The sequence below is a fragment of the Eufriesea mexicana genome, unplaced genomic scaffold, assembly GCF_001483705.2.
Source record: "Eufriesea mexicana isolate 0111107269 unplaced genomic scaffold, ASM148370v2 scaffold2534, whole genome shotgun sequence".
In the NCBI taxonomy this organism is placed as follows: Eukaryota; Metazoa; Arthropoda; class Insecta; order Hymenoptera; family Apidae; genus Eufriesea; species Eufriesea mexicana.
Genome location: NW_016910610.1, coordinates 93,940 through 112,481, shown reverse-complemented (window position 1 = coordinate 112,481; position 18,542 = coordinate 93,940). Strand labels below are relative to the sequence as shown.

At 38.6% G+C, this 18,542-nt stretch overlaps 1 protein-coding gene across 2 annotated transcripts in view; it reads left to right on the top strand.

Annotated features, from left to right (window-relative positions):
• Nucleotides 1–18,441, top strand: part of Nep2 (M13 family metallopeptidase neprilysin 2) — a 40,242-nt gene extending 21,801 nt beyond the window's left edge. Inside the window, exons 2-10 of one of the 2 annotated variants that reach the window (XM_017903794.1) lie at nt 5,386–5,534; nt 12,537–12,641; nt 12,960–13,205; nt 14,492–14,703; nt 15,107–15,283; nt 15,553–16,047; nt 16,136–16,427; nt 16,526–16,776; nt 17,435–18,441. In XM_017903794.1, coding sequence (XP_017759283.1) covers nt 5,386–5,534; nt 12,537–12,641; nt 12,960–13,205; nt 14,492–14,703; nt 15,107–15,283; nt 15,553–16,047; nt 16,136–16,427; nt 16,526–16,776; nt 17,435–17,773 — 2,266 coding nt within the window. In that variant the 3' untranslated portion in view covers nt 17,774–18,441. Of the gene's footprint in view, nt 1–5,385; nt 5,535–12,503; nt 12,642–12,959; nt 13,206–14,491; nt 14,704–15,106; nt 15,284–15,552; nt 16,048–16,135; nt 16,428–16,525; nt 16,777–17,434 lie in introns of both variants that reach the window. The other variant, XM_017903793.1, reaches the window with a different exon arrangement.
• Nucleotides 18,442–18,542: the final 101 nt, after the last annotated feature.

Here is an 18,542-nt window from a genome sequence, read left to right as displayed (position 1 = left end):
AATAATAATTATTATAGAATATTAATAATTTAGTATCAATATTTTTTTAATCGCTCATAGACGCGATACGTAATTAAATATCGAGATTAACCGTGTAATTAGAAACGTGTTATATATTATTCGATTCACCATCAGTATTTACGATACGTCCAGTGTGACGAAAGAAACACGAGGATCTACGTCATTTTAGACTATCATCGTAGAGCTCTGTACTGTTCGCTACTTTGTTTTGTTTCATGTTGAATGTGCAGTTTCCTTATGCGACAAGCAATCAGCTAAACCTAGTTAGCCTTGGACTGTACTTCATTAATGAACTACCACTAGTCCATATTCATGATCGATTGAAAAATCTTCTGAAGATAAGCATTGAAACGTTGTTTCTTTAAGCACGCTTTTCGCAGCTTATCGAGTTTCACTTGAAACACTCCATTTTTACGAGCCAGCTGCGTTTAAATCTGCATTTCGATTTCCTTACTAGGATTGATCGTAACTGGGATGAAAAGGTTGGACCTCGATTTCACGCGTCTAAGTATAATTACAACGATATAATGAAAGAAATATTTCAGTATGATATAAAATGATTAGAAAGTATAATAAACGGGAGTGGAAATAAAAATGACGAATATTGCAGGAATGATGTCACGAATTGGTCAACGATGATTTATTATCAGAACAGGATTATGTCAAATCGCAGCGTGTGAGCCTGCAGCATGAACATTCCAAATTATCCTAAGAACTGTTAAAAATAATAATATAATAATAATACTAAGTGATAAAAAGTTAGATTTACGTGTCACAATACTTATTACTAAACACAATTCACTATAGTCGAGGATATATAAAGCATTGTGCGAGCAAGCATGATTATTCCAAATTATCCTAAGGATTGTTTGAAATAATAATATAATAATAATACTAAGTGATAAAAAGTTAGGTTTACGTGTTACAATACTTATTACTAAACACAGTTCACTATAGTCGAGGATATATAAAGCATTATGCGCGCAGGCATGATTATTCCAAATTATCCTAAGGATTGTTTGAAATAATAATATAATAATAATACTAAGTGATAAAAAGTTAGGTTTACGTGTCACAATACTTATTACTAAACACAATTCACGCTAGTCGAGGATACATAAAGCATTGTGCGAGCAGGCATGATTATTTCAAACTTATCCTAAGGATTGTTTGAAATAATAATATAATAATAGTAATAATAATAATAATAATAATAATAATACTGAGTGATAAAAAATTAGGTTTACGTGTCACAATACTTATTACTAAACACAATTCACTATAGTCGAGGATATATAAAGCATTGTGCGAGCAGGCATGATTATTCCAAATTATCCTAAGGATTGTTTGAAATAATAATATAATAATAATACTAAGTGATAAAAAGTTAGGTTTACGTGTTACAATACTTATTACTAAACACAATTCACTATAGTCGAGGATACATAAAGCATTGTGCGAGCAGAGCCGGTTCACGCTCGGTTGCTGATTCGAGCTACTTTTCACTATCGAAAGGTAATCGGGTTCTGCATAACGGCGATCTAAAAGTGTATCGCAACTGGTTTCAACATTCTACGTGCTCGTACCGCAGCAATTATTTGTCTAGAGTCCGAAGAAAAAGGGTGAACCGCTAGCTCTAGTACTCACAGTCCAGTAAGCCACGATTTTACGCTACTAACGGAAAAAAGATTTATAGACGCCTTACAGAGCTCGCAATTACAACGAAACTTAGCTTTCGTTTTCGATTAAGAGACGAATTCTGACGGACGTAAGAAAATAATTAGATTTATCGCGAAAGAATAACGGGAAAGGTGAATTCCCGACTTGTCGAATACCTGACCGCCATTTTGTTCGGTCTTTTGCAAAGAACAGTGAAAGAATACCAGCGATTAATTGTTACGACGTTTATAAAGAACAGCAATTGCGTAATACGATGTTGTGACACGATGGATAATGATCTGTGTCTATTTCATGAGTTGACAATACCAGCAGGATTGTAGCAATGAGGATCGATATCGAGTGTTGTATTTTTACCGAGGAATTCTGTTTTATTTTCGGACTTATTCCTGAAACTTTGATATTCTTTATTAAATCGAGCAACGGGAAGATAATTGTAATAAAAAAGCTGTGACAAAAATCATTTTGCATACGATACTAGTTATTATAATATTAATATTTTATTCAATGTACCTTTATTTAATTGTAAATTATTTTTCGTGATACCTTATTCAACACGTAAAAGTCGAAAATTGAGAAATGGAGAACGAGAGAAAATTGGAATTCCCGGTCCACCCTCAAAAAAAAAAAAAAAAAAAAAAAAGAAAAATAAGGAAAGAAGAAACGATAATACGTACATAAATGCGATGTTTGAAGTGCCTTTAAGAAGCAGTAAATATAACTATTATATTTCACCAGAGGCAATTCGTATACGTAGGATGGAATCGAATTATTCAATATACCTTTGTTTAATTCTAATTTTATTTTTCGCGATACTTTTTACTAGACGTAAAATTCAAGAACTGAGAAGTGGAGAACGAGAGAAAATTGGAATTCCTGGTCCCCCTTCAAAAAAAGAAAAGAAAAATAAGGAAAAAAGAAACGATAATACATACATAAATGCGATGTTTGAAGTACGTTTAAGAAGCAATAAATATAACTATTATATTTCACCGGAGGCAATTCGTACACGTTGGATGAGATCGAATTATAACCGCCGCGCAATAAATTGCAGCTTTGTAATTATTCATGAGAGGATCCGCAAGAATTACATTTTTCATCCGCTTAATCTCCAAACTTACGTAAACGATGGCTATAATTGTAAAACTAATGTTCCTTCCCGTATTGTCGTTAATAAAAAGAAACGTCAAGTTACATAATCCTCGTTTCTCGCGAAGCCTTTTCAATCCTCGAAGGAGAGATGAAGTACCCTATAATACCAATAATATTGAAAAATCTGTTCAAAAAATAAAGTAAACGAACGTGTCGCTGACAACTCGCTTCTCGCTGCGGATATTTCTCTCACGACCTGACCGTGGTCGAAAAATCGTAAAAATGATAATTGCCAACGCACATAGAGTGTCATCGTCTGCAACTCCATTTTTGCGAAGAGTATTCCGCGGTCAATCAGTCATATGAACACTTCAAGGAACTCGAAACCATTAACACGGGACAACTCCGACGTTACTTCCATTAACAACCGAATTTTACTGCCCCTAGCTGTTTAACAGAGCGGAGAAGATTAATCCTCTACCAATTCCGTCCAAGGGCGAAAATCCGCGAGAGGAGACATAAATTTTGTTTGCGTGTCTAGGATTGCTGGAAAGAAGAAACGAGCGACGAATTAAAATTCCCGCGATCCAGACGCGGTTCTGAAGGCTAAAAATTAGCGGAAATAGGATCGATACGCGTGTAAACATTGGAGTTATCGAGTCCGAGTATAATTTTTGAGCTGTCGAAATTCGAATTCGAAACTCGGCGAGATTTCTCGACGCTTTCGAAACTTTCGAAACTGTGAGCTCTCGAGATTTATTTTGCAAGAAGATCTCGTTCTCGAGAGTAAAATCTTGATAAAATTTTTTCGTAGATCTTCATCGCTCGTAATTAAGGAGTAAATAAATAGGATATGTTTACTTCATCCTCAATTTCACTTACGTTATCTACTCCCATCGCTGTGCCTCTCGAGTTGTTTCTTCTGTCGTTACTGTTGTAAATTAACTACGGTCATGCAACGATGGTGACAGGTCTGCTAGAGATTGCAGGCCAATATTGACCTTTGGACTTCAAGGACCTTTGATACTGTGCAGTCATCGAGTGATCGATTTTTGGGTTTAACACGTTGAGTACGGCACCGATTTTGTTGTACTTTCCGCTCAGGTGGCAGCGAGTGAGCACTAGATGCCGAGCGCTCAAGTATGCTGAAGAGTATGAACAGAAAATTACTTTGTTTCACTTTGTCGTTTGGACTGTGAGAATGGTGCAGCCAATGCACAAATATACAAATCATAAACGGAAGGATGGACTACTCTGTTCACTGATGATGTAAATTCGAAAGAGATTCCTGAAGATTAGAGGAGATCTGATGCATTTTTCACATTTTATAAAGAAAAAAAGGCTATGTTATGTTTGGAAAGGTTAGGCAAGGAAAGCTTTGACTTTCACGAAAAAACAAAAACTTAATAATATAAAAAAAGGGAAGAAAAAAATATTCCCAAAAAAGGGAAAAAATAAAAATGAAAGGAAAAAACATTGGAGTGGGGAATGTCAGAAAGGCAAAAAGGTGATCACCAAAAGACGATCAGTCAGAAAAAGCCACGGAAGTGTAAAGATTTACTTCAGCAGAGGGAATTTAGTTTTTACAATATATTAATTGTCATTAATAATTTAACCCTAGACAATTCCGGTCTCATGCACCGATGTCGACCAAACGAAAAGTTCGCTGTCAGTACCTAGAATCCACGCCGTCCAAACGAAAAGTCTACTGTCAGTCCCCAGGAACTGACGTAGCACTCAACGTGTTGAAAGGGCCTGCTGTCCCTTGCAGCAGTCAGTCTCAAATCCGGAGCAGTGTAGAACGCTTTTAAAGTATTGTCCCCGAGGACCGGCGCTAGATTTTCCGTTCGGGCCCAGCCGATCCTCAGGAACCGGCCCAGACTAGGACCAAAAGGTGCTAACTTTTGGTGTTAAATTCTTCGCCATCTTTGGACCTAACTTTTGGGAATTCCTGTTATAACAATTGGTACAGTATCTCCGAGTTTTATGAACACTTCGCCCGCCGCCAGTGGCCCACTTGACGGCCGAGTCTGGGCCTGACGGCAAGCAAAACGGACTGAGCTCTTAACGTGTTAAACTTTATATATCTATTGTTGCACAACTGAATACGGTTACTTCCCTGCACGCTAAATGCCTTGATTTCATCACAGAAATTCCAAGTTACGTCTAACATAACCTAAATTTTCCTGACACTTTTATGAATTTTATGTTCCTCTTTATCTAAATTTCATCACGAGTAAAATACCATATTTCAAATTTCCTTATTTGGATTTTAAATGGTGTCTAAACATGCATGCTTAATAAATTCTTCGTTGTTTGTAGTAAAGAAGAAAAAGCTTCCTATTTTTTTCTTTCATTCTTGTTTACAAATATTACAACAGCGAAGTTAAAGATTGGAAAAGAAATATCTGGATCGTCGTGTTTTTATTTTTAATCGCGCATCATTATTTACCAACTCGCTAATTTCAATACGGTAATAATCGTATGGAACGAGTCCAACGATAACGAGTAGATAGTAATGCAATGAAGTGTCAAAAAGAAGAGTTCATTGACAGGAAAAAAATATTAATCTCGGCTGCTTCTATTTTCTTTCAGGAATCCAACATGGTGGAAAAGGAGATCAGCGCTGGAGCGCGGACTAACCGTGATAGCAGTCTGCGGGGTGCTTTTGTGCATCGCGTTGGCTGTTGCACTCGGTGTTCTGGCGGCGAACACTGCATCCTGCAACACGTCGACTAGAAACGGTACGAAAATGCGAAAAAATTCCTACGGGAATTCGCTTTGTCAATTCGCAATTAATTCCTATCCACCTGTAAACGTCGAGTGTCTAAATTACGCTCGTTATTTTTATTAAACGATTTTTTCAATCATTTTTCAGCTTCGCTAAGTTTTCCGAGCTACGTAAATACGTAGTATCGTGATACTTAATTGGTGCTTCTAAATTGTTCGTTATTCTTAGAATATGTCAATTATGCTTGCACGTGTCTCACACAGCTGATCGCTTGCATCGACGCTAAAGAGAGCCCGATCTTCACATCCACGACTTAATTACGCATATTAATATTCGATAACATCGCTACCAGCTCGGAACATCGACGAAATTCGCGTGGAATTCCGAATATTCGTTCCTCGGCCGCAATCGAAACGTGATACTAACTCGTCGACGTCGTGTACACTGTACTGCTCACACTGTACCACGATTGATCACACACCTGTGCGTGTAATCCGAATACTCGCTCCTTAACGAGCTTAAAAACGCCACGATTAACATCCGCGCGGGTTCACCAAGATGGCGCGAGTCACCGTTCACTTCCGCCGCGATTAAAACAATGTCTAACGTCGTTTAATGGCGCTTATTATCAATTATCTCGTTAACTCTTCGCTGGTTTCCACGACCCGCGTAGAGTAATGCTCACCAAAATTACGCAATTATGGTCTCACAATGACCATCGCGTATCCGTTGATCTCAAAAGAACAAACAAACGGACGCAGCAACTGGTTCTCTGACTTAACCCGTAAGTCGTTTCCTCTTTAATTCCGCTTAAATTCCGCGACTTTTGAAACGAGATTCTTTCCGCGATACTCGCGGTCCTGTGTCTCCTTATTTATTTTTCTTATTTATTTTTACTAATTTGTGCCTTTTCGATTACTCCTAAACCGGTAGAGGTTCGACGGAAGCGACAAATTGGCGTTCCTCTCGCGAGGAAACGGTTCGATAACGGTCCCGTGGATACGTCGAAAAAAGCCATTAAAAAAGAATTTCTGGCACGTGTGAAAGCTGGCTAGACGGGCTTACAATCGAGTTGTCATAAATTTCATTGACAGCTGGTGTCACGTGCGACCTATTTCCTCATGCTGATTTATTCCCGCGAATCAACGCACTTCTCTTGGATCCTCGAAATATCGCGTGGATCGCGTGGATCGCGTGAAGCTAAACGGTATATTAATTCCTTTGTACGATAGTTCGCTTCGTTTTGTATCGTGACGGCCTGACATTTCCAACGATATGACGAGACTACAACGGAGGCTGGTTAGGGTATACGCTATGATACTTTAGGGTATTTGTCCGTTGAGGTTGATGGAAGTAATATTTTTATCATGTCCCTCGAAGTGCATAAATCGGTGGAAGGTGAACGAACTTTTTAGTCAAACTAATACATCGTGATCGACGTGTAATAAATACGTCATGTGTACGATTCGTTACAAATTTACCCCGTTGTATTTCAGAACAGACTCTCGAAATCAGTCGCCATTCCCTTCTCCCTTGAAGGAGTGATAAAATCGGCCAGGGTCGTTTTCGATATGTATCGTGAATAATAATTATTATTTCAAGGATAAGCAGAGTATGGTCGTCGAGTAATGTCGAAAGTTTTGCACAGATATCTAGGGAACTAAGGCAGACCACCCCTTGTGTACATAGGAAGAAGTTATTCAAAATTAATTTTTAAATTATATGAAGAACTCATCGAAATCGGTGGATGAGCTTGTGAGGATCCATCCCATAGGGGTTATGATGATGGTCTGTGGTTCCTACGGTTCTGCCTGTTGATATCCCTCTCAGTCGTTTTGCTATAATAGGGTAGCACGTGAAACGACGTCGTGAGGAAGGGATGCGTTTCATCCTAGGCCTGTTAGTGGACTCGTCACAATAAAGCTTTCTAGCTGGTCCTGCCTTTTTTTTTTTTTTTTTTAGCAATAATGCAATGAGATCGATGACTCCTGAGTCGAGTGCTAGTAATCTTAACTCTAGGTACTTAAATTATAATAAGAATATTGTGAAGGCTCTGCCTTAGATGGGGATACTTAGGTAGACACAGTAACTTGTATTTATGTAAGATCGAGGGTTCACCGAGGACTTGGTAGAAAGTCTTCGAACCTCTTTCAAGTAGGAATCCATCTATCGACGAGGGTGTGAACGTTGGACGCTAGAAAAGCTATTCAAACATGTCGAGAAGTCAAAAAAGGTCGTAGATTTTACAGTATGAAATTCAAGAGCTACTACTTCGATATATCGAGGAAGCCTTGGAGCGCAAAGGGTCGAGACGAGCAAGTTCTATCTCGTGGTTCCCGAATATCGTTAGAGAGTATGAAAATGTGGACGAAAATACACGCGGTGTTACGCAACTACGTTGCAGAACGTAGTACTACGTGATCCTCGGTAATCCGAAAGAAAGCGCAGTTTCGTTTTACCCTTGTTCCACGTACGAGATTACGATCGCATGACTACCACTTCCTCGTGCGATAATCGCGTGACTTTACATGGTAGGCTGCATCCGCGGATACTCGTTTCCTCTTTCTCTCGTTACGTCGATTATAACAGTCTGCCAACGAAGAACAACCCGTGTCCGATGGCGAAGCACGTAATTTGACGTCAAGTATCGTGACGTCAATAAGAGCTTGTGCTAGACTCTGACGCACCAGGGTGAGTGATTATTGTTTTGAAAGTTACTCACCGGGTCGAGATTCTCCTATGGCCCAGCCAGAACAAGTAACAGGGCAAATGCTCCACACTGTGTATTTTCGATCGTGTGTCAGTCGACATCGCGTGGTAACTTCATTCAAGAAACAATCGGTGAATCATCGAAATATTTTTACGGATCATCGACGAACAATCGTGTTTTAAGAAGCACTCCTCGGGGTCGCTGGCGCCGATGAGGTGTTTCTGTTTCTTCTCCGCGAATGGACGTCAATTCGATTGGTGACGAAGCCTGCTGAAATTTAACTTCTACAGAAGTTAAATTATCGTATTCGACTATGCGAGAATTTTATTAGAGAAACAGTAGGTGAATCGTGGAAATATATTTTAGGATCATCGATAAACGATCGTCGTAGTTGATAGCGTCAATGAGGTGCCTCTGTTTCTTCTTCGACAATGGACGTCAAATCGATCGGTGACGAACCTTTGTAAAGTCCAACATCTACGAACGTTAAATATCGTAATTGACTATGCAATAATTTTGTTAGAGAAACAATCGGTGAATCATGGAAATATATTTAGGGATCATTGACGAACAATCGTCGTAGTTGATAGCGTCAATGAGGTGCCTCTGTTTCTTCTTCGACAATGGACGTCAAATCGATCGGTGACGAACCTTTGTAAAGTCCAAATATCGTAATTGACTATGCAATAATTTTGTTAGAGAAACAATCGGTGAATCATGGAAATATATTTAGGGATCATTGACGAACAATCATCGTAGTTGATAACGTCAATAAGGTGTCTTTGTTTCTTTTTCAAGAATGGACGTCAATTCGATCGGTGACGAACTCTGGTGAAGTCTAACTTCTACAAATGTTAATTATCGTAATCGACCATGCGGTAATTTTATTAGAGAAACAATCGGTGAATCATGGAAATATATATCGGGATCATCGACGAACTATCGTCGCAGTTGATAAGGTCAATAAGGTGTCTTTGTTTCTTCTTCAAGAATGGACGTCAATTCGACTAGTGACGTACCTTGGTGAAGTCTATCTTCTACAAATGTTAAATGTCGTAATTGACTATGCGATAATTTTATTAGAGAAAGAATCGGTGAATCATGGAAATATATTTTAGGATCATCGACGAACAATCGTCGTAGTTGATATCGTCAATGAGGTGTTTTTGTTTCTTCTTCGAGAATAGACGTCAATCCTACAATGTGGTAATATTATTAGGGAAACAATCGATGAATCATGGAAATATATTAAGAAATTATCGATAAACAATTGTGTTTCAAGAAGCACTCCTGGGGATCGGTGGCGTCAATGAGGTGTCTTTATTTCTTCTCTACGAATGGACGTCAATTCGATCGGTGACGAAATCTGATGAAGTCTAACTTCTGCAAATGTTAAACATCGTAATCGACTATGTGGTAATTTTATTAGAGAAACAATGGGTGAATCACCGAAATATTTTTACGAATCATCGACGAATAATCATCGGGTTGGTGGCGCCAATAAGATGTTTCTGTTTCTTCGCGAATCGATACGAACTCGACTGCTGATGAACCATAATAGCATCGTGAAAGTGTCGGCTAATTTTTGCATTTCCTGAATTGTAAATAGGTAAACATCTAGCTAGTGAAACCTCTTCTTCTTTCCGTTAATTTCTTTCTCCGTGCTGAAAGACAATTTGACGATGACTGACGAGGCACTGGATAAGAATTTTAAACAAATTCGCGTTGATTGATTTTGAATCATTTTGAATCATCCTACTGGATATAGTGGTACCGTTATTAATAATTTAAATCTAAGAAAAGATTTATTACGATTATGATAATGTTGACTAATATGGATTCTGATAATGTTCGTGATAAAATTATCTTCCATATTCCAACACGAGTATAAATTGGATATGGTTGTCATTATGTTAATACTATCCACGGAGCAGGTGTTATGGTTTGTAGTTTCCTTACATATGAACAATTAACCCTTTGCACTCGACAATTTTTTCACTAAAGAAGAGTAGGACTTCAAAAATTTTCTGCTACAAAGCTGACGATATTATTTTCAGCAGTAAATAAAGAAATTGTATAATAATTAACACGTAGAATTATTTAATTTCGATACCTCGCACACTGTTACGTTATTTTAAATTTGACATATTAATTAATATAGATCTTCGACATTTTATCAAATGGTGAATGAAAGGCACCTCTCGGGTGCAAGGGGTTAAAAGTGAAATTCATAACAATAGAAATGGTGTTCTAATAAATATGATCACAGGAACAACGTTACCGTATGCTTTAAATACTTTAGAAGAACGTGGAACTTTATCCGTTAAACCATAAATTGAAATATATGAAGGAATTATTATTGGCCTAAGTAGTCGCGATAAAGATTTGGATGTTAATCCTTGTAAAGTAAAACAGTTAACCAATACTAGAAGTTCAAGTAATGATGAAGATGTTAGATTGACACCATCAACTATTCTTAGTTTGGAAGAATCTTTAGATTTTATTGCTAGTGGTGAATTAGTTGAAGTAAGTCCACAGTATATTCGTATGCGTGAAAAATACGCATAACCTTTTTAGATGGTCATGTATGTTCGAACGAGTCAATTGCTTAAGGCTAGTTACGTTTTTTGCACAGAGGCTCATTCAAACCGTGAAACGAATCGCGACCGGAACAATGTACAAACACGCGTGACACCACCGGTTAGGCGATTTAACGGCTAGATTGCTTTACACTTCCGTTTACCATTCGTCGTACTCGTTTGGTAATATCGATTGCGACTGGCTCTTATCTGTAGACACTCGCTGACGAATATGACACGAGGGGAGTGTATTCCGGTTTTGGTTCGTCTTAAGTGAAACTACGTTCGTATTATCGGTGAAAAATATAACTTGGGTTCTTTGAAATTACGTCCACGTAATATTTTAACGCTAGAACTAGTAAACCAGCCGAAGTGACTAGTTTTAAGTATCTTCCTTTTAGAATTACTAAAATACAAGTGTAGGTTTGATAAAATTAACATCGATTTTCATTCTAATAAAGGCACGATTGCGTATACCTATATATCTGTATAACCATATTTTTATATTACTTTGCACTTTATTTATATTTTAAATGTATACGATACTTGCATACACAGTATCAGGTGGGAGGTCTAGTTTTAAAAGGTGTTATTTATAAATACGTAAAGTTACTTTATTTTCGTAATTAGAATCTTACGAAACGTTTAGCACTGCCTGTAGAAATTGCTGGTAACAAAATTGCTTTTATTCCTGGTAATTAATATTATGGATGCGATCGAATATATTACTCCACGAGCTGCTATTAATTCGCTTTATTAAATACCCTCATCGATCATCGTTTGTATTTACGATCTTTACCGATCGATATCCATTTGTCGATGAAACGCCTAACTTAACGTTGGTAAATATACACACGATGATTAAACCTTTTCGGGTGAACGCCGCCACATAGGGGACACGATACTTTTACTTATTAAGTCAAATGCGGTGTACATCGCGGCAAAAATAATTTTATTATTCTCATCGCTATGTCGACATTTTTACTTAACCCCTATAATACTCCTTCCAAGTAGTGCGAGTTGTGTCCAAAAATAAGTATCGATTAAAATTAACATATTTCTCTTAAAAATGAGAATGTTTTCACTTTTCCTTTCCTTTTTCTTATTTCATTTTTATTTTTATATTAACTGATTAAAAATTAGTTACCTAATTAAAAATTAAGTTTAAAGATAAACAATTATTTTCCATGCACAAAAATTTATCGCGAGAAAGATCTATAGTTATCTTTCAATTTTCCACTTTTAACCCTTTCGGTACGGAGGAGCTGGCCGTGGTTATACATTCGTGGTAGGAACAAGTTTTCCACAAGAGTGGTTGCACTGGAAGCCACGAAAACGTGTTTTGTGGTATTCATAGAAATCTCGAGCGTGATTGATACTAAACTTTTCATTCGGATCGCGACAGTGATCGGTGACGTTTCGCGGATGCTGCCAATAGGCGACGGTAGTACCCAGAGAACGTTTCATGGCCGCCGCCAATGGGCGACAGTAGTACCGAAAGGGTTAATCCTCAGAGGATTAAAAGGTATTCGTAGTCGAATACGAATAAAATCGCGAAATCACTCCGTTTCGTACTCATTAATCAAATTGCTTGCAATCGCAGCTTAAAAGGCCACCACTAACAATCGTTAACAGTGCCCTGCATTGTTTTTGTGTTGCAACTGCACCTGCATCTGCGCCTACGCGAGAGTAGATCCTGTTAACTCAGAGGGATTACCATCCACAGCCGGCGCCCTCAACGGATACCAGCAGAACAAAGGCATGCACGTGATCGACAAGGGACCCGACTGCGACGAAGACGTGTGTTACACTCAGGAATGCATCCACACGGGTTTGTTCAGAATTTCGCTTTCGAAAAGATCGAATTAACCACTTGCGCTACGATTTAACTTTCGGTTGCCGTGCCGAGGTCTACAATATAAAATGAGGCAAGGCGTTATATTGACGCCGCACCGCGTCTGCGAGCTAACTGTTAGCCAACGTGACAAATGCCTATCAACGTGGTATACACGTCGCTGGCGGCTTTGGAACAAAATCATCTCGACGTGCGTGGCACGTCTTTATAGCGCAAGTGGTTAACTCGGACTCTTGACTCGAAGAGTCAAACCGCCATTAATTTTTCTAACCGTATCGAACCGTGAATCTTCAGCCTCCAGATTACTGAAGAACATGGACCGCGAAGTGGAGCCGTGCGACGACTTCTACGATTTCGCTTGCGGTGGATTCCTTAAGACCACTATCATCCCGGACGACAAGACCAGTGTCAATACGTTCACTAAGATCAGTGACGAATTGCAGAATCACTTGAGAGCTAGTATAGAGGAGAAGAGTCCACCGGAAGAGCCAAAGCCGTTCAAACTCGCTAAGAATTTGTATAAGGCTTGCATGAACAAGAGTGAGTCTTTATAAGATCTCTGAAGATTAGAATTTTGTGTAGACTTATACACTTCGTTAACTCTTTGCGGCACAGGATTTTAGATAATAAAATAGACCCATGTTGCATGAAAATTTTATTGTGTTTTAAATGAAACAAAATTACTATATTTTTACTAATAAAGGAATCGCAATAAACCTTCTGCTTGCAACAAGTAATGAACCTGTACTGACTGTACTGTTAAAGGTATTACCAACTGCTTTACGTAAATAAGACGAAATATGAACCTATGCTCGTGCAGGTATTGCAATATTTCTAGGTGGGACTAAAAATGTCCCATCATGCATTACGGTGCATCAAAAAGGTGGGACACTTTTAATCCCGCCGTGCCCCAAAGAATTAATACAATATCAGCTGTATGATACTCGTCGTCATAATATTTATCATAGTGCAATCATTATTATTCTTAATAATATCGATAGCTAAATCCGAGAAAATCTTGTCAAGTTAAATTCTATTTAAAAATATTAAAAATTCTCTGAAATGAGAAGGTATTGCAGTTACCATCTATGCCGACAATTATGTAAAGTCATACAGTCTCTACGACGCTGGAGAGTACTTCGGTTAAAAATAAAAATTTCGCTGATTAAGAACTGGAACTGACTCGATCTAACTCCACTGACTCGCTAAATGCATCACACTGACTAATTTAATAACTCTCAACTCAAACTCTAAAACTCCGTATCTCTCGAACTCTCTCTAAACCTAAAAACTGCCTCTATCTTCCAGAATGGACCTTTTTAAGCCCGTCTGAAAGACAAGGGCCTCACCCAAAGGAGGAGAAAACTCCTCCATGCCAAAGCAGGGGTGTAGGAGACTCCTTCTTCCGGGTTAGGCCCTCCGAAGGGTCAGGTGATCGTGGCCGAGTCACCCTCGGCTTACGACGGAAAAAGCCGGGGTTGTGCGAAGCCGCCTCACGTGACCTGGCCCCGACCTCCTACGACCCATCTAGCAACCAGATCCTGACGGGTCCTCTAGACCTGGCGAAGTGTTCCCTACAGGAACACTTCGACCATCGCATCCTAATCAAATCTAAAAATATTCTACAATTAATTGGTAGAAAAGTTCTGCCAACCGAAGTTTATAATAATCTTTAGGACTTTGGTATTCTTCTGAGAAAAACCAGCTTTAGCTAAGAATAAATTGAATTATTAAGTTTGAGAGATCTAGGAGAGCTCGAAGAACATCATCATTCATCCTTGAGAATGCGATTTACATCGTCGGTAAAAATATGAAACGTTTTTCAGCCGTCATCGAGCAGCAAGGGTTAGAGCCGTTGCTGAACATTCTGCGAAAACTCGGTGGATGGCCCATTCTGGAGGGCGAGCAGTGGAACGAGGACGATTTCAATTGGAAGGAGTCCGTGTACAAGTTCCGCGAGATGGGTTACTCCGTCGATTACTTCATCGATTTCAGCATCGGTGTCGATCTGAAGAACAGCACGAAACGGATAATCGATGTACGTATCCCGGGTTCGGAGAAATTTCCGCGTAGCCGTAAAATCGCAATCTCGCGAACCGACGAGAAATCCTTGACAAACAGAATTACATCAACGGATGGAATGGAGCATTCGGTTGTAAAGTTAAACGCGCGAATTCCCAATGTAAATACACCTTTCCGCAGGAGCTATGCCACTTAGCGTAATTGTGCAACAATAATTGATCATAAACGTGGTCAGATCGCATTTGTGATCGTGACTCAATGTTTATTCCCAGTATGAACACGTTTGTTCCTTACGATACACGAATTTGTTTGCTTAGTAGGTCGATGATTTAAAGAGTGTTTGCTATGATAATGAATGTAATAATGGCGTGTCAACACGAGCCAATGTAGATAAGAATTTAGATATTCTTTTCTTATAGCTGGATCAAGCTTCGCTTGGATTATCGCGCGAATATCTGTCGAAGGGGCCCGACGATAAAATTGTTCAAGCCTATTACAGCTACATGGTCGATATCGCGGCGATTCTTGGGGCTAACAAAACCGACGCGAAGCAGGAACTGAAGGAGTCGTTGGAATTCGAGATGAACCTCGCCAATGTAAGTTAATTCTTAAATCGAACTCGAGCTTCTTTTAACATTTACATCAAACTAGATTTAACGAAAGACTTGTTCGTTCTACCATCTTATATCTGGCTATAAATTTTCTGCAAAATTAATTTTTTAACTCGAGAATGTTTCGGTGAGTTAATATTTTAAAATGTTAAATAGATAGAATAGTTCTTTCCATTATATTCACGTGATGCTATATAATAAAGTTTGCCGTAATTAATAGATGAAAACTAAAATCTGGAACATTACCTCTTCAGATTTCTTTGCCGAACGAAAAACGTCGCAACGCCACGCTTCTCTACAATCCCATGACGGTAAGAGAGTTGTCGAAAACCTACCCCAGTGTTCCATGGAAGGAATACTTCAATACCCTTCTGGCGCCCAACGTTCAAGTCGACGAAGAGGAAGTCGTGATTGTCAGTGTTCCCAATTACATCGCAAGCTTGGAGAAGCTGTTGGCCACCACTCCGAAAAGGGTTCAAGCTAATTATGTGATGTGGAGAGCTGCCGCCTCCTCTGTGAGCTATCTCACGGACAACATTCGAAAGAGGCAGCTGCAATATTCCACGGCATTAAGCGGGAAAACAGAAAGAGAGCCTAGATGGAAAGAATGCATCGATACAGTTTCCGGTAGCTTGAGCATAAGCGTCGGTGCCATGTATGTCAGAAAATACTTCAAGGAGGATGCGAAGAAGAACGCCGTGGAAATGGTGGCTGATATTAGAAAAGAATTCACTAAGATATTACAAAAGGTATGTTCGTTTCAACTTAGGATATGTATGATAATCGTCTCGCGCTCCCTCGGTTCTGCTCATTTAAAAATAATTCGATATCCTTCAGGTTGATTGGATGGACGAAGAGACGAGGAAGAGTGCTCTGAACAAGGCAGCCAGCATGGCCAGTCATATTGCCTATCCCGACGAGTTACTGGACAACAATAAACTGGAAGAATTCTACGAAAAACTGGAATTAACGACGGATAATTACCTGGAAGGTATTCTGAACCTGACTTTGTTCGGAGTCGAGTATTCCTTCAGCAAACTGAGGAAACCCGTGAACAAGAGCGATTGGATAACTCACGGAAGACCAGCCATCGTTAACGCCTTTTATTCGTCCATCGAGAACAGTATACGTGAGTACTGCTTCATAAAAGCCGATAGAACGATAATTTCGTAGTAAATCGTTATACGATATTAAAGAGTCGATAACATTCGTGTAATACCTTTACAGAATTCCCGGCTGGTATTTTACAAGGCGCTTTCTTCAATAACGATCGACCAAGGTATATGAATTACGGCGCCATTGGTTTCGTTATTGGCCACGAAATAACGCACGGCTTCGACGACCAGGGTAGGCAATTCGATAAAAACGGAAATCTGGTGGACTGGTGGGCGCCACAGACAAAGGAAAAGTATCTGGAAAGAGCAGAGTGTATTATTCATCAATATGGCAATTATACGGTGGAAGAAGTTGGCTTGAACGTAAGCATCTTCTTTTATTATACGTTATCTTGTTTCTTTTTCTTCTTTGTCTATTCGTGTCATTCCTTGCTTTGCGTCAATCGATTCCAATATTTGTTTGATTGTAGATTCTAATTTTAGGGATATCAACGTATGCCGAGCTTTTTATTCAGTACCCTTACGTAAGCTTCGTTGAGCTCCTGCGATGCAAATAATGTTTAACGATGATGTTCTTCAATGATAATCGAGTATCGAAGATAAGGCGCGAATTTTTTCTCAAAGAGGTCAAACTCGTGCACGGCACGTACTTCTCAATCTGACGTTAGATAACCATTGAAATAAACACAAAAGCTAGTCTGGTAGACTGGTTATTCTAACCAATAGAGTAACGCTTCTTTCAACAGCGGGAGCGACTTTGATATTTTTCTTTCGATATAGGCAATCGTTTTGTCTGCTGAAATTTATTGAAACTATACCTCACTATCAAACGAAATATTCGTTTCGAGTTAAATATTTATTAAGTAAAGTAGATAGTCTTTTCTCTAGTTTAAATTTGTTTGTTTTCATTAAATTTCTTCTTTTTACCCAAACTTTTGTATTTTCAGTCACTCGAAGATACATTCTAAAAGAAATCTAAAAGAAAAAAATACAAACAAAATTGCTTCATTTTCTGTTACAGTTAAATGGTATCAACACTCAAGGTGAAAATATCGCTGACAACGGTGGGATAAAAGAAGCCTATCTGGCTTACCGAGAGTGGGTAAAGCGAAATCAAGATGAGCCAAAGTTACCAGGTCTTCCTTATTCTCCGCAACAACTATTCTGGATTAGCGCAGCGAACACCTGGTGTAGCAAGTACAGGCCTGAAGCAACGAAGCTTCGTATTACAACTGGTTTCCATAGTCCAGGAAAATTCCGCGTTCACGGCCCTCTTTCGAACATGGAGGAATTCTCGAAGGATTTTAATTGTCCCCTTGGCTCGAAGATGAATCCCGCAAAGAAATGCGCTGTTTGGTAAAGATCAACGTAATGAAAGATGAAAAAAGAAGAAAAACGAAAGTTATAATTGATCGACGGCGATGAAAATTGTTTCTCAATGTCTCAATGAAGAACGGTTCATAGCAGAAAACAATCTTTCGCTGAATGTTCCGTTGAAAACGACGATCTGATTCGATCAAAGAAAACTGTTACGAATAAAGTTTGCGCGTATCTCGACAGATCGTCGTAGATCTTAGTGGAATCCATTTAAGGAATAACAGTGACGGTGCTTCGATAATAGGGGAACTGATGAAATTCAATTTTTAAGCACGGTTGTACTCGAGAAAGATCTCACCAAGATGCCCAAAGAGATCCTCGTTTATAAATTGACTTGAATTACACGGTGCATATTACTAACATTGTTCGTTACTACATAAGTCCTTTTTTATAAGAGAGAAGTCCGAGTTTCGACAAGTATTGTAAATAAAAAAAAGAAAATAAAAAAACGACGAGAAATAAGATGGCGCGTTATGACGATTTGAAATTTTCTATAACTGCATTTTAAAGAAGCGGATAAAGTCCGTACTATAGGTTCGATCATCGAAGAGAAGTTAAGTAAAGATGGACACGTTTAAACTGTGATGATTTTATAGGAATCGACAATAAAATAGTGAAAACGGTCTTTCGGTTGAAGCTATAGGATCACGCGCAAACAAAAATATATAGAATTATATTGTTAATTATATTTTCAAATGACATTGTTTTACTGATATATATATATATACATATATATATATATATATATATAT